The sequence below is a fragment of the Protopterus annectens genome, chromosome 5.part1 (genome assembly GCF_019279795.1).
Source record: "Protopterus annectens isolate FY-2018-M chromosome 5.part1, PAN1.0, whole genome shotgun sequence".
NCBI classification, from domain to species: domain Eukaryota; kingdom Metazoa; phylum Chordata; order Ceratodontiformes; family Protopteridae; genus Protopterus; species Protopterus annectens.
Window position 1 is genome coordinate 104,250,489 of NC_056736.1, and position 15,920 is coordinate 104,266,408.

General features: G+C 40.2%; 1 protein-coding gene across 2 annotated transcripts in view; it reads right to left on the reverse strand.

Moving 5' to 3' along the window:
• The window catches only part of NDFIP2 (Nedd4 family interacting protein 2), a 985,488-nt gene that overhangs the window by 228,729 nt on the left and 740,839 nt on the right, over positions 1-15,920 (reverse strand). For both annotated transcript variants that reach the window (XM_044072913.1, XM_044072912.1), the window contains one exon: positions 92-158. In XM_044072913.1, the coding sequence (XP_043928848.1) occupies positions 92-158 (67 nt within the window). The remainder of the gene's footprint in view (positions 1-91; positions 159-15,920) is intronic.

A 15,920-nucleotide genomic window follows, 5' to 3' on the forward strand; every position in this document is an offset into this window, starting at 1 on the left:
ACTTTCACAAAATGAATACTATAAAAATGAAGCAAAATTGAGAACTGCACTGAAAAAAAATCAAGCTGCTATGCTTCTCAATGTGACTTACCAAGAACAAGGAATATCCACCACAGCCAATACTGTCCATTGAAATACCCAGTAAAGTAGTCTGAAAACTGAAAAAAATGAAAAAAGCTAAATTATTTACAAATCTATTTGGTGCAATAATATGTGAAAAATAAACAACCACAACGATTCAGAGAAGCTCCCAAAAATAGCCAAATCCAGTAAAAACACAAGGGTCATTTAACCCAACTACAGTCAAAAACAGCCATTAAGGTATCTCTAAGGCCAGTACCACGTTTAACCTTTTATTGTTACACTTCAAAATTAGCAAGGCATCTTGAACACTTAACATCTTCTCCTCCGAATATAACTTCTAACTTGATCCAGGACTGCACCTCTTATTTTACAAAAGTCAAGAGTTAAGAAACTGAACAAAATGTACAGCAACAAGGCTGTTACAGCTCTTTACATTTCAAATATGTTTTTGAAATCCTTGATTTCCTAAAGGTAAAACACTGAACTTGGACAGCTCGTGCCATAAATCTGAGTCAGTTAGTCATATTCTACAACACAGATATTCGACTAGTAATGATTAGACTCCACTGCATTAACTTACCAAACAATATCCACAGGGAAAATCCCTTTAACCAAAATACTTCAAATGATGCTGACATCAGGTATGACAAAACGCTATGGACTAAAAGACCTCCAAGTATGGTTTCCTGTGGAAAAAAGCCAAGGTGGTGATGTAATCCAAATAACTGCCACTTTTTAGGCCATACCAGTGTACGCATGCGTGCGTGTCTGTGTGTACCATACACACATACATTATATATATATATATATATATATATATATATATATATATATATATATATATATATATATATATATATATATATACACACACACACACACACACACATATATACTTTTATTTTTTATTTTTATTTTACATTTGTTTACCGGGCTAGTCCAACTGGATACATGTCCATTTTCAGTGGAGGCCCGAGGAGAAAAGCTCCACTACAATACTACTAACGAGATTAAAAATTTTAGCAAAATATCAAAAATTCAAGATATTAGATTATACAAGAAATATGAAAAAAAAATACACAGAACTGTAAGCCTATGTTCTGCTACAATACTTCTAAACAGGTAAAAATATACAGAAAAAAACACAGAATTGTAACACTCCAACAGGATGTGAAGTCATTTGAATACAGAATAGTGTAGTACTGGAGAATATAGGAGTTATGAACATTGTTTACTCTAAAAGCAATTTCATTAGAGGTTGAGAAATTAAGATATATGTCATTTAGTAGAGGGAGTATCAGAATCAAGTGTGGTGATGAAAATCTAGTAGTCTAGATTTATTAAGTAAGAAGGAATGTTAATGAATCAAATAAATGAGAATAAAGGAAATGAAGATTAAGATGATTAGTCAGGCTTATTGATGAAGATGATTAGTCAGGGTTATTACACGAGCAGAGCCAGTGGTTGGATAGGAAGAGTTTTAGGTTAGTTTTAAATAGTGGGAGAGATGTTAGGGTTGTGAGGTGTTGAGGTAGTTGATTCCAAATTTTTCCAACTGAGTTGGAAAATATAGAGTCACCTGCTAAGTTATTAGATAAGGAGGTATGAATCAATACTTTGTTAGAGGAGCGTAGGTTCCTCAGATTGGTGTAAGGTTTTATGAGGGTAGAGAGCATTGGACTGTTGTCAGGGTGATAAAGGGCATTGTGTGCAATAGTAAGTTGGTTAAGCTGAATAAGGTGGGGTAGTTCAAGCCAGCCTAGTTTTTTTAGATTGTGACAGTGATGAGTCCTATATGGAGAGTTAGTGGCATATCTGGCAATACTATTATATGCTATTGCTAGTTTGTTCAGATTAAACTTAGAAAGATTAGTAAATATAGGGGAGGCATATAGTAGGGTAGAAATTAAGTGGGTTCTAGCCATAGTAGTTCTGGCTTCAGGAGTTAAGAAGGATTTGATTCTATAGAGAGAGCCAAGTTTTCTATTAGTAGATTTTATTATAGCGTTAATGTGTCAAATTTTAGTTGATTATCAATTGTAATGCCTAAGAGTTTGGTATTCTGGTCTGGAGAGATAAGGGTACCATTACTAGATATAAGAGTAAAATTAGGGGAGGGAGACAAGTGAGTAGGTGTAAAAAGCAAGAGTTTTGTTTTTTTGGGGTTAAGGAGGAGACAGTGATTTGAGAACCATTGCTCTATTGTCGAAAAGGTTTTTTGTGTGAGGGAATGAAGTTCCGACTGTGTTGAGGCTGAGCAAATGATAGTAGTGTCATCTGCATATTGAATACAAGTTGATAGAGAAGTGGTTAGATGAAGGCCATTTATAAAAATGGAGAACAGTAGAGGACCTAAGATAGAGCCTTCAGGGACACCTATAGAGGTGGGGAGGAGATCAGAGAGATGGTTGTGCCAAAGAACTGCCTGTTTTCGATTATCCAGATAGGATGTAAACCAGTTTAAGGTTGAATTGTCTAGGGAGAGGGACTTTAAACGATGGAGGAGTAGTTGGTGATTGACCATGTCAAAGGCTTTAGACAGGTCTACAAAGAATGCTGAGGAAAGAGTATTCTTATTGCGATTATTGTTAACAGAGTCAGGAAATGATAGTAAGGCTGTGGTTGTACTATGAAATGGCCGAAAACCATGTTGGCAATTAGCTAGGAGATTGTGGCTTAATAGGTGGTTAAGTAACTGTTTGTGGATGCATTTCTCCATTATTTTTGCAAGAGGAGATAGTAATGCTATGGGGCGGAAGTTGGAAAATTCAGTAGAGTCACTTCCTTGAAAAGAGGGATGATGTGTGAGATTTTCCAGATTGATGGAATTGTACTTTCTTTTAAGGTCCTGTTAATCAGTGTTGAGATGGGGTAGGCAATAGCTTTTGCACCTAGTTGGAGGTATTCTGCTGGTAGTTTATCAGCTGAGGGGGTTGTGGGTTTTAATTTTTGAAGTAAGGACAGTATATAAGAGGTGGGTATGGGTTTGAGGTGAAATGGCGGAGGAATTGGGTTTGGGCTTGATAGTTTGGAGGTATCGGGGCTTTGTTGGTTTGCTAGCTTTAATATAGCGGAAGTAAAGAAATTATTACAGTCATTAGCTGTTTGTAATGGGCAATCAGGATTTCAGCCTAAAGGATTTGGTGTGGCCACTTTCCCAGGAGATATTAGCATGTTAATGGTACTCCAGAATTTTTTTGGTTGGTGAAGGGATGATTGCTGTAGCTGAGTATAGAAATTCTTTTTGTCCTGCAGTATAGCTTTTTTTGTCATATTTCTTTGTTGCCTAAAGATAGGGTGATCAGTTGTGTTTTTTGTGGTTCGCCATTTAGCCCAAGCTTTATTTCTACTAAGGATTAGTTTCCTTGTATTGTTTGAGAGCCATTGGGCTGTTTTAGATTTAACTCGTATTTCACGCGTAGGTGCATGATGTTCAAGGATTGTTAGAAAAGTGATATTAAAGAAACTAACGGCATTATCTATGGGAAGAGATTTAAGGGGTGACCAGTTGACTTGCCTAAGTTCATTTGGAAACAGATTGGGGTCACAAAATTTTTTGTTACGGGATACCCTGACTTGGGTAGGTATGGTCATACTTGTTTTATGCCTGATAATATATGTTAGTAAGTGGTCACTAAGGTCATCTGTGAGGGTTCCAGTTATATATTTTTGCTGAGGACTGTTTGACTATATATATATATATATATATATATATATATATATATATATATATATATATGCGCACACATTATATATACACACATACACATATATACACATGTACATATATCTGTGTGCCTTTCTCTCTCTCTCTCTCTCATATATATATATATATATATATATATATATATATATATATATATATATATATATATATATATATATACACACATACGTATATACACATATATATATACATATATATTTTTTACAGCAACCTTCAATCCTCAAACTATATTACCACCAACCCATACCTTATCTCTAACCAGCCAATTAACATTTTTTTTTAAATCCTTAATCACCTAAACCTATCATCTTATAAGATGACACTTAAACTCCTACCTCTACTCATCAAAATAGTATTCCTACTCACCTTAACTTCCCTAAACTATCTCACCCAACTTACCAGTTCTAACCACTTCCCCTCATTCCACACCACTATAACATCCCAAACAAAACACAATAACCCTACTACCCTAATATCTCCTCACCTTTACACCCTTAATACTTCTATTCTCTTTTCTCATAGATTCCTGCATAACACAAAATCTATTGCTCCCAATTACAATACCTTTTACTCCACAAAACTCATAACCCATACATTGCACCCCAAATTCACCAAACATTTCCTCCAATATCTCATCTCTATCCTTCTCTCTGGGGATATCCATCCACACCCAGGCCCCTCTACCACAAATAGCCAAGACTTACAAACACATTCCCCCACCAAACAAAATGTAAACCCCTCCACTTTTCAGCTCAGAGCCTATGTAATAAAATCCCTAACCTTCAAGCCTGGCTTCGACATAACCAGCCTGATATTCTCTCCATCTCAGAAACCTGGCATAAGACCCACATAAAGTACTCAGAATTAATACCACCCAACTATCCCATACTAAGGAATAAGAGGACACAAAAAAGGTGGTGGCGTAGCACTACTTTACTCAGCATCCCTCTCAGTTACCCCTTACACCAAACCCTTCCTTAAATTCGGCAAAGCAGAAAATACCAGCCCTACTCCACCTAAATAAGCATAAACTAATATTTGTTCTCTCCCTCTATATTCCCCCTGGAGATAATATCTCATCCCTTGAGCAAATTCTCTCCTGGGTCTCCTCCAGCATTAACCATGAAACCATAACAGTGGGAGATGTTAAACTGGAACACGATGCAATCCCCCACCAACTCTCTCAATATTAACTTATACAAATTTACACAACTAATCAACTCCACCACCAGACCAGTTAAGAACTTCAAAACTGGAAGTATCATAGACTGGATTCTGGTATCCCATCCTCACTATATCTCAGACAGTGGTATTCTCCCAGACCCACTAGCAGACCATTTCCCCACTTTTGCCCATCGCCTCCCCTCCTCTATGCAACTAACCTACTCCTACACCTCTACTCTCTGCTTAAAAAACTTCCATCCCGAAACCTTCACTAGCACATTAAAAAAAACAAACTGGAACCCATTAAAAACCCTTCCTTTAGACAATGTTCTTTCTTATTTCAATACCACTTTCATTGATCTACTCAATTTATTTGCCCCACTAAAAACTAAACGTATAAAAAGTAACTCCGTACCCTGGTTAACCAAAAGCACTTCAGCTACCATGCGTCTACGCAACAAAGCCTGGACACGATACCTCAAAAATAAACCCCCTGTCACCTTCACTGAATATAAAGTCAAGAAACTTACAGCCTCTGATCGCAAAGTATATTTCACTACCCTCCAAACTAAACACAATACTAAACCCAAGTTATTTTGGAAAGTAATTTCATCTCTCCTCAACCCTGGTAAAACTGTGAACCCTAGCCCCAATCCACAAGCAACCAACATGGACTTAGCAACCCAATTTAACTTGTTTTTCGTTGACTCCATCAGCAAACTATCATCATCCTTTACCAACAATTCGGTAGCCTTTCATCAACCCTTACCCTCGCCTGTCCTCTACCTCCACCTTTCTCATTCAAACCCATCTCCACATCTAATGTAAAAAAACTTCTCCTAAAATAAAAGCCTGGTTCCAATGCTCCAGACGAAATCCCCTCCTTTTTCCTAAGGATAGCTGCAGAAGAAATAGCATTCCCTGTCAGTATACTAATTAAGCGGTCCATCATAGAATGCAAGGTCCCCCAACTCTGGAAAAAACCTTTATCATTCCCCTCAACAAAGGTGGCAGTAATAACATTACCAATTTCTACCCCATAGTTATTCTATCACCTATTTCTAAGCTTCTCGAAAAATGTGTACACCAACAACTCTTACCTTATCTCATTAATAATCACCTTCTTACCCCCACAAAACATGGTTTTAGACCAGGTCATAGTACCTCCACTGCCCTTCTCTCCTTTCTAGAAACAATCAACAAAGCCCATGATTCTGGTCACTTCACATCCACTCTTCTCCTTGACCTCTCTAAGGCATTTGATACCATTTCCCACAGCCTGCTTCTAACCAAACTCTCTAAACGCAACCTATCCCCTTCCTCTACCCAGTGGTTCTCAAGCTATCTCACAAACAGGCAGCAGACAGTAAAATGGAAAAAAGCTACCTCACCCTTCCTTAATATATCCCCAGGCGTCCCACAAGGTTCCATTCTAAGCCCCCTACTATTTAACATATTTATTAATCATTTTTACCAAGCCATTCCAAACTCCAGCCTCGTTCAATATGCAGACAATTCCACTATAATCTGGTCCTCCCCTTCCATCAAAACCCTTAATCTTACACAAGCCGCATTCTCTTCTACTGAGCAGTGGACGCTAGACAACCATCTGGCCTTAACGCAACCAAAACAAAACTTATACTATTCAATGCTTCCAAAACCTCTTCCATATATAAACAATCCTTCATAATCACCAGTAAAAATAACACTCCCCTAGAAGTGGTCTCTGAAGCAAAAGTACTAGGAATAACAATCGATGAACACTTAAATTTGACAAGCATCTACATATAAATATAAAAAAAAAACTCATACAGAACTCTGTATGCTTTACCATCATAGGCACTTTATCTCTCCCTCCATCAGGATTACACTAGCCAATACATACCTTATCCCTTCCCTACTATATGGTTTAACTATCCTCACCAACCTACAATCTTCCCTCAAAACTAAACTCTCATCTTGTTATAACAAAATATCCAAGTTTGCTGCAGGTCACAGAGCCTCTTCTCACCATTGCAATTCCCTCTACCAGTTAGGTTGGCTAGTTACCTAATAACTTATACCAAACTCATCCAAGTATAAACTCATTCATAACCTATCTCTCTGCCCCTCATTAGCAAACACCTTTGAAATGCATAAGCCAGACTGACTCCTGAGATCCAACTTCCAAAACCTCATTAAACTACACAAACCCACACGTTCAGCCGGGAATCACCTGATGTCCTCTCTAGCTCGCCTCTGCAACTCTCTCCCTTCTTCTGTCTGCACACCACTAGCAGTCTCTCCCTGTTTAAAACCTCTCTGCACTCACACCTTACTTCACAATGGAAATGCTCATGCTCACATCCTACCTAATTCTAATTGCACTTTCGTGTCAATTTTTCTTACCCACTTACCCACCACTGCCGCCTTTAGTTCATTATCACTAGTGATTTAAATGAGCAATGACCAAATGTAACCGATGTAACAAAAAAAATATATTTTCTTTTTCTACTTAATCTATGCAATATTTGTAATTTCAACATTTCTTGGATTTGTTCTTTACTTATACTGTTTGTTTGTTTGTGTCTTTCGACTTTTCCCAGTAAGGAGTCGCCACAGCAGAACTCCGGTCCGCTAATGATTGGTAGTTGATTTTTACGTGTCGAGTTACCAGCCCTGACACACAACCTTAATTTGTTCTGCAATTGTATGTGATCTGTTCTTTTCTAACACTGAAATGTTTAACTTAAATGTATACCACAAATTTGTACTTTCTGTATTATGTAAATGTATTTGTATTTTTCTGGAGCTTTTCTCCCCAAGATTCCATTGAAAATGGGTTCTTGTGGCCCAATGGACTATCCTGGAAAACAAACGTCAAATAAAAAAAAATATATATATATATATATATATATATATATATTTATTTATATATATAGTAGTATACACACATACGCATCTGTTTGTGGACATTGGGATAAACACTTCCTGTTAATATAGAAAATGCCACTCATTTAGACATTGGAGGTTTCTATAGTCAAAATCTGTTTAGTACTGTAATGGGAGCATCAGCTTAAATGCATTCATTTATTTATTTCTATTATAGTCCAATTTTCTAAAGTGAAAATCACTGCTGCCTGGGTCAAAAGGGAGTTACCAGTATTTTTGGTCAGTCCTTTAAGATATTTAAAAGCATTCTGCGGAAAGGCATACAGGAACATTCCTAAAGGAAAGGCATCCTTTTTCTAGACCTTTTTGTAAGGAGCCCTGATGCACAACTTCATTAACTGTCTGCTGTGAAAGAAGGAAAAGAGATCGACTTGGGGATTCCTCCTACAGGTAGAGAATCTCCTGGATGACCTCAGTGTGTATATTCCATTTGTGGAGGGTCTGTTTTGGGTCTGCTCAGCTTGTACAATACAATACAAGTACCCTGTAGAGATAGATTGAGCTGCAGGGCAAATCCCAGGTTAGCACTGCTAATCTGCAAAGGGATTAAAATCTAGTTCCCTAATTTTTTATGTACCACATGGCTGTGGTGTTGTCTGTGAGTTCAAAAAACACTGTTATTTATTAAAGATGGCCCAGGGAATTTAGAATATCAGTGCCATCACTTTCTTGAAGATTATGAGTTTGTTTTTATCCTGAAGGTTGAAAAGAACTTGTACCATTCACCCTGTGCTGGCAGGGTCTGCAGAAGGGGCCTTGAAGATAAATTTTTCATTTTCAGGTACTTTGTTAAACCTGGCTGGGCATTTAAGTGCAGGGGGTTGTGAATCTGGGTTTTTAGAGGCAGTCAGGAAGGCATCCAAAAAGGCAGGATGCACAGGAGGGACTGCAGACAGGTCATCGGACTCCATTTGTAAGAGGTCATAGTACCTCGAGTCTCAGTAACCTGGCTGCAGTCCCACTTAAAAAAAAAAAAAAAAAAAGCCATTCAACTGCACAATAGTTCCCCCAAATGTAATGTCTTCCCCTGGGGAATCTGTACCATTTGACTCCTCCTCTGGAGAAGCATCCCCAGGGGGGAGGCAATTTGGGAAATATAAGTAAGGAATTCATCCCCTAACGAATCCTCTTCGTCAGAGGATAAGTCAGTAACTAGTTTACTCTTAGGGAGGTAGAAGCTGAAGGGGCCTGGGGAACAGCAGAGGCCTGGCATAATGCAAGGAAGGCATTATGTAAGCCCCAAGCAAAAGCCTGCCAGTCAGGCACCTGGTCGGAATGTACAGATGTCAGACAAGGAACAATATGCTTCGTCTTTTGCTTCTGACATGGATGTGTCTGTTATGCGGTGCAGGGATGGAGGGGCAAATGATGGACAGCACTCCACAGGGTCTGAGATAACATCTTTGCAGACAATAATTTGGGAAACCCCACATGGGCCCTTGGAAATAATATGCCTAGGTTCCCCCCAGTTCCAGAGTCAGATGCCTGTGACTCCTTCTGGGATGTGCTGGCAGCTTCTTTGACGGCTTTTGCCTAGGTACCAATCTGTGGAAGATCCACAGATTCTGACTCTGACTCCAGGCCTTCACTGGCCTAGAGAGGTACAGCCGTAATACAGGGCGCAGTCATTAGATCAGGCTGCAATTTTTTTATCCTTTTTAGCATGTGGCTCTTCAAGGATCATGACATCAGATCCATATCTTTAGTTAGACGTTTCAGGCGCTGGTTCTCTAGGTATAACTTTAATGTAGTAAGATGAATCCTGAGGGTTTCGGGGACAAAGGCCCGATAGATTTCACAAGTGGTGTGGTCGTGATCTTGGCCTAGACAGAACAGGCAGAGCTCATGTGAGTCTTTATGTGGAATCTGCCTTCCACACTGACACTTGCCCTTTCTACCAGACACGAATGCAAAACACAGTAGCAAAAGAAAAATCAAAAACCCCTCTGGGGTACTTATCTGAGAATGGACAGCACAAAGTCAATTCTGCAAGCAAGCGACGACCGGAGCTGGCAGTCACACAGGTGACAGAAAAGTTCTGTGGTAGGCGCGTGCTGACGTACATTTTATACCAGACATCTGTTTATGGCAGACGTTTGCTAAGAGACGTGGGACATTACATGTACCTTTGCAGTAACAACTATCTTTTGTAAAATCGCTGGACATACGAGTCGACCAGAGGCAGACCCTGTCATGTTATGGATACAGCAACATATGAATAGAAGGACATCAACAGATCAGCTATATTGGATGACAACCGATTCACCCCACCACTGAAGTTCCTTTCTGGCAAAACTCGATTCCCAGACTTGGAAGGGGACAGGATGTTGATGTTGGTATTGGTGTTGGTGTTAAGTCCAGAGATATTTGAGGAATCACAGACTTTCTCACGTGCAGTCTGACTACAGGAATCATAAGAATTGCAAATGCCATAAATTCTAGTGCCCTGATAAATTCTCTGGCTATTGTATGATCCTGGGAAAACATCAGGAACTGTTCCTTGTAAAAGTCTACTTTCTCCTGGAAAAGGAAGGCCATCAAACTTTAAACTTGGTTCACTATATAGAACTAAAATTTTTCTCACCCCTACCACAAGACAGTTAATTGCCAAAGCATATCTACTTATCCACTTTAATGCAAGTCTCCCTTATTTTCAATAACCTTAGGAAATCTGATCTTACCAAACTAGAGGCCTGTTATCATAAAATAGCTAAATTTGCTACCAACCTCCCCAACCAAACACACCACTGCACCGCCTTAAAACACCTAAAATGGCTTGAACTACCAAACCTACTATCATTCAACCAACTTGCTGTTGCCCACACCATTATATTCCAACCCGATAACTGTCCTTCCCTCAAAAACCTAATCCAGCCATACTCTACCAACCGCACCCTTCACTCATCCAATAAACTACTATTAAAAGTCACCAAAACCAACAGCAGTTTTGGTGTCTCTCTGTTCTCCAACCAAACAGCAAAACCTGGAACTCCATACCCCAACATAAACAACACTACCTCAACCACCAAATTCAAACTTCTGCTCAAGGAACACTTATACAATAAGCGGCTATGCTCTTGCACTACTCCTGGATAATTTTGGACATGCCCCCATCCTACCCAATGTCTCTGCTCTGATCAGTGCATACAGGCTACCTTCTCACAATCTAACAGTACCCTTACCTAACTTTCTATTACTCCTCACTACATTTTAAATTATAATTATGTCTTCCTCCCTTGAAACAACTACTTGAAACCATACTTATAAAGTACTGCAATTGTTACTCACTACTTCTATAATTCACTGATATGTAAAACTTATGATGCTATACAAACTTATGTATAATACTTATGATGCTTTTCAAATCTATGTATAATTATGCATGAAACTTATAATGCTCAACTAATTCTTTACTAATCTAAGTCTTCTGTTGAACCTATTATACTGCATGGAACTTTTCTCCCTGGCCCTCTGCTGAAAACGGCATACTAGCCCAGCTGGACCTTCCCGGTAAACACATGAAAAATAAATAAACAAACAAATATATCAAGAGGGATGTATTCAGCTGACGGTCTAAAATACTACGACTATTTTCCAAGGTTTAATTGAAACGCAAGTTAAGGAAAAGAATCTTGACAAAGAAAATTTTCACACCCTAGAAAATAATCAGCAAAAAGAAGTCAGTCATCTAAATAAGGGAAAATGTGCATACCTTATTATTCAAAATAAGCTCTTACTGGAGGCAGCCAAATTTTTGAGTACTCTTGAAGTTGTAGATAAAAATGGTAGCGCAGAATACTGGAAATATGGACCAAACATTGATTAAAAGTCTGGAACTTAATGGAGAACATCGATATCTGTGGAGTAACTGACACCTGGTTCAAAGCTCCAGAGAGCACCCCTGCAATACCAGGCTACAAAACTCTTAATACACTTTTCGGCCACCAAACCAAGACCGAAACACTAAAGGTGGAGGAGTATCCATATTCACCAAGGATATTCACACCTCCAGGCTAGTTGCCCAACACAATGCATCTGAAATTCTCCAGGTGCAACTAACACTAGGTAAGACTGCAATCCAAATTGTAGCTTGCTGCAGATCTTCCACCATGCCCCAAGATTCTCACTACACCTTTCTAAAAATACTGGAAAATATTAAGATACAACCAAACACTCTAATACTGGGTGATTTCAACTACCCTGACATTAACTGGGAAAACTACTTGGGTACCAAAACCTTTTCCCATAATTCATAAATTACAATGCCCTGGATCAACTAATCCATTGTCCCACCAGGGGCTCCAATATCCTAGACCTGGTCATTACCAACATGAGAGATAGATGCTCCACACCAGTTGTCACCCCCCCCCTCATTGGTCAGGTCTGACCATAAGCAAATCACCCTTGACATCCACATCCCACCCCCAACCCCCAGTAAGGAAACTGCCGTAAAAAACTTCTCCAAAGCCAACTTCATGCTACTCAAGTCTGAAGTGACAAACTTCATGACACACATGCAGACGGAAGCTGAAAGTTTGACTGCTGAATCCTACACTAAGGCACTGAACGAGCACATCCACTCGTGCATGAATTGTGCCATCCCAAATAGAACCAAGACACTCTCTTCCAAAAAAAGGAAGCCAATCTGGTGGTCCCCTGCCATAAACAAACTATACAACAGAAGAAAGAAACTGTTGCAGAAAAGAGGAAAATCCCCAGGATTCAAAAAAACTCCCTTACCAGCATCAGCAAGAAGCTGAGATCCCTCATAAAATCCTCCAAAGCTAGTTACGAAAATAAAATTGCCAAACACTCCAAAAACAACCACAAGGCATTCTACAGTTATGTCAAGAATCTAAATGGCAATGCTCAGATATGCTCGGAGCTACAACAGAATGGCATTAAATATACTGATCCCAAGGATATTGCCAATATCCTGGCAGATCGATTTAGTGCCAACTTCAACCCCCCCTCTCACCCCCTAAAGGGCCCATCTCAATACCAAAAGATTGCCAAATTCCAGCAATCACAGCCACACAGGTAGAAACCGCACTTTCCAAAGCTAAGAATACAGCATCCATGGGACCAGATGACATCCTGGGCTGTGTACTACATGAACTACAAAATGAACTGGCACCTCACCTAAGTGATATGTTTAATCATAGCCTCACCTCAGGCTTTGTGCCCACTGAGTGGTGCACAGCTACAGTTATCCCACTCCACAAAGGGAGATCCACCTTGGATCCTGGGAAAGTACAGTTGTGTACCTACCATAAATGTAGATGTTCGAGTGTATTCACTGTTGCAGTCATTACAATTGGGTTATCCTGCTGGCAGGCTACCCGCAGTCGGCCCGAGTTCCAAAGTCTGGGTCCGGCGTCGGTTGCTGTCGCCTCCTCCCTGACGTCAGTGCACCAGGGGTATAAAAGATGCAGCCAACGCCATTTTCTTCATTTTTTTTGCCCCAGATGACAGGTGCCCCTAAAAAGGTAGGCTAAATTATGCCAATAAGCATGCATACACAAAAAACAACTTCTCCATCTACAAGCAAATACACCACATAGGTTGTATAGAATAGAGAAGTACAGATAAGTCCCAGCAAGGAAAAGGGGGATGGTGGGTGGGTAACCTGGACTGCAACAGTGAATACACTCAAACATCTACATTTATGGTAGGTACACAACTGTACTATGTTCATAGTGTTTCACTGTTGCAGTCATTACAATTGGGTTGAATCCCAAAGCGAAGGTTGGGAGACTGGCTAAATAGGATTAGGAGAGGCTATCAGGCCCTGCAGAACTGCAGTGGAAAAGCCTGCCCTGGCTTTAGAGTAGAGAGGCAAGTGATAGTGCTTTGTAAAAGTATGCACTGAACTCCAAGTTGCAGCCTCTAAGATGTCTTTGGTTGGTACTCCTCTGAGGAAGGCTGCTGAAGTGGCTGCTGCTTTGGTTGAATGTGGCCTAATACTCTTGGGCACTGATTTGCCATGCTGTGAATAGCAGAAACAAATGCAGTGGCCTATCCACTTTGAAATAGTCTGTTTTGAGATAGGCTTTCCTTGTTATCCTGCAGCATATGCCACTAGAAGTTGTTCAGTCTTTCTGAAAGCTTTGGTTCTGTCCAAGTAGAAGCGTAGCTGTCTGTGAATGTCCAAAGAATGCAGAAGTCTCTCACCCTTATTCTGTGGGTTTGGGTAAAAGGTAGGCAAATGAATTGTTTGGTTAAGGGCCACACTGGACACTAACTTAGGCATAAATGTAGGGTTTGTCCTTAGAGAAACCCTGTCAGGATGGAAAATGATAAAAGGTTCCACAGCCATGAGTACCTGTAACTCTGAGACTCGTCTAGCGGAGGTTATTGCTAGAAGCAGAGCTGTTTTCCAGGATAAGAATTTTATATCAGCTGCAGAGGCTGGCTCAAACGGAGGCAGTGTGAGTTTTTTCAAGACACAGTTGAGGTCCCAAGCAGGTACTGGTGCTCTCCTTGGAGGTATTATGTTTTTGGCTTCTCTGAGGTACTGCCTTAGCAATGGATGAGAAAAAATAGGTGGTTCTGTATTGTAATGAGCTGAAATGGCAGAGGCATGAATTTTAATTGATGAAAAGGAAAGGCCTTTATCCAGCATCTCAGTTAAGTATTGCAAAATCCGAGGAATATTTGGAACAGTCGTGTCAATACCTAGTGCCCGGTTCCAAGCACAGAATCTCTTTATTTTTTCTGCATAAGATTTTCTGGTGCTAGGCCTCCTGGCCTCCAAAATAACATCCATCACTGCTTTAGAGAGAGGTGCGTCTTGAATGGCTACATTATCCACCATGCTGCCAGGTTTAAGGTCCTGAGTTGGCTGTGCAGTATCTGACTGTCTTGTTGGGTCAATAAGTGAGGAATTTGAGGTCAAGTCCAAGCTGGGCATTGAGATAAGCTCTTCAGGATTGGGTGCCAGTGCTGGCGGGGCCAGTCTGGGGCAATCAGTATCATTTCTGGCTTCTCTTGTTTGACCTTGAGGAGTACCTTGGGGAGGAGGGGCAGAGGAGGAAAGGCATATACTGTTAGGTTTTTCCAGCTGAAAGATAGAGCATCCACTTTACATGCTTGCTTGTAATAAGTCCTAGTGCAGAATCTCTGTAATTGGCAGTTGCAATGGGAGGCAAATAGGTCTATGTCTGGGCATCCCCAGTTCTTTGTTATCATGCTGAAGACTTGTGGATCCAATTTCCACTCGTGGGGGTCCATTAGGTTTCTGTTTAGTTCGTCTGCCAGAGTATTTATCCTTCCTGGCAGGAATTGTGCTTGCAGATGTACTTGGCAAGTCAGTGCTGTGTCCCACAAGTTCATGGCTAGTCTGCAGAGGGGGTAGGAATGTGTGCCCCCCTGCTTGTTTATGTACCACATAACTGTAGTATTGTCCATCTTTATCAGTTGTCCTGGATGAAGTTGATCCTTGAAAGGCCGTCAGGGCATTCTGAACAGCTAGCATCTCTTTTTGATTGATATGTAGATGCATTTGACTTGCGGACCATGTGCCCTGAATATATCTTCCTGCCATATGGGCCCCCCAGGCATAATATGATGCATCTGTTTGTCAATGTCTGCCTGGCTGTGGGTAAGGTGAATGGCTGTCCCGTGTTGAGGTGACAGGCTTTTGCCCACCATCGAAACTCTTGTTGCAGGCAGGGAATGAGGGTAATTATTGGTTCCAGGCTGTGGCAATGTTGAGTCCAATCACTTTTCAAATACCACTGAAGTTTCCTCATATGCAGTCTTGCATATGGAATTAGCAGTATGCAGGATGCCATGAAGCCCAAAACCTGCAGAATTTTTCTTGCAGATAACTGGGTCTTTGTTGCCAACATTTTGAAATAAGTAGTCAGTTGTCTGTGTTTGTCTGGCGTGAGATAAGCCATCTGGGCAGTTGTATTTAAGCTTGCACCCAGGAATAGTACCTCTTAAGAGGGTACGAGCTTTGATTTCTTTTCGTTTACTGTGTACCCTAGACCTGTTAGTAATCTTTTTA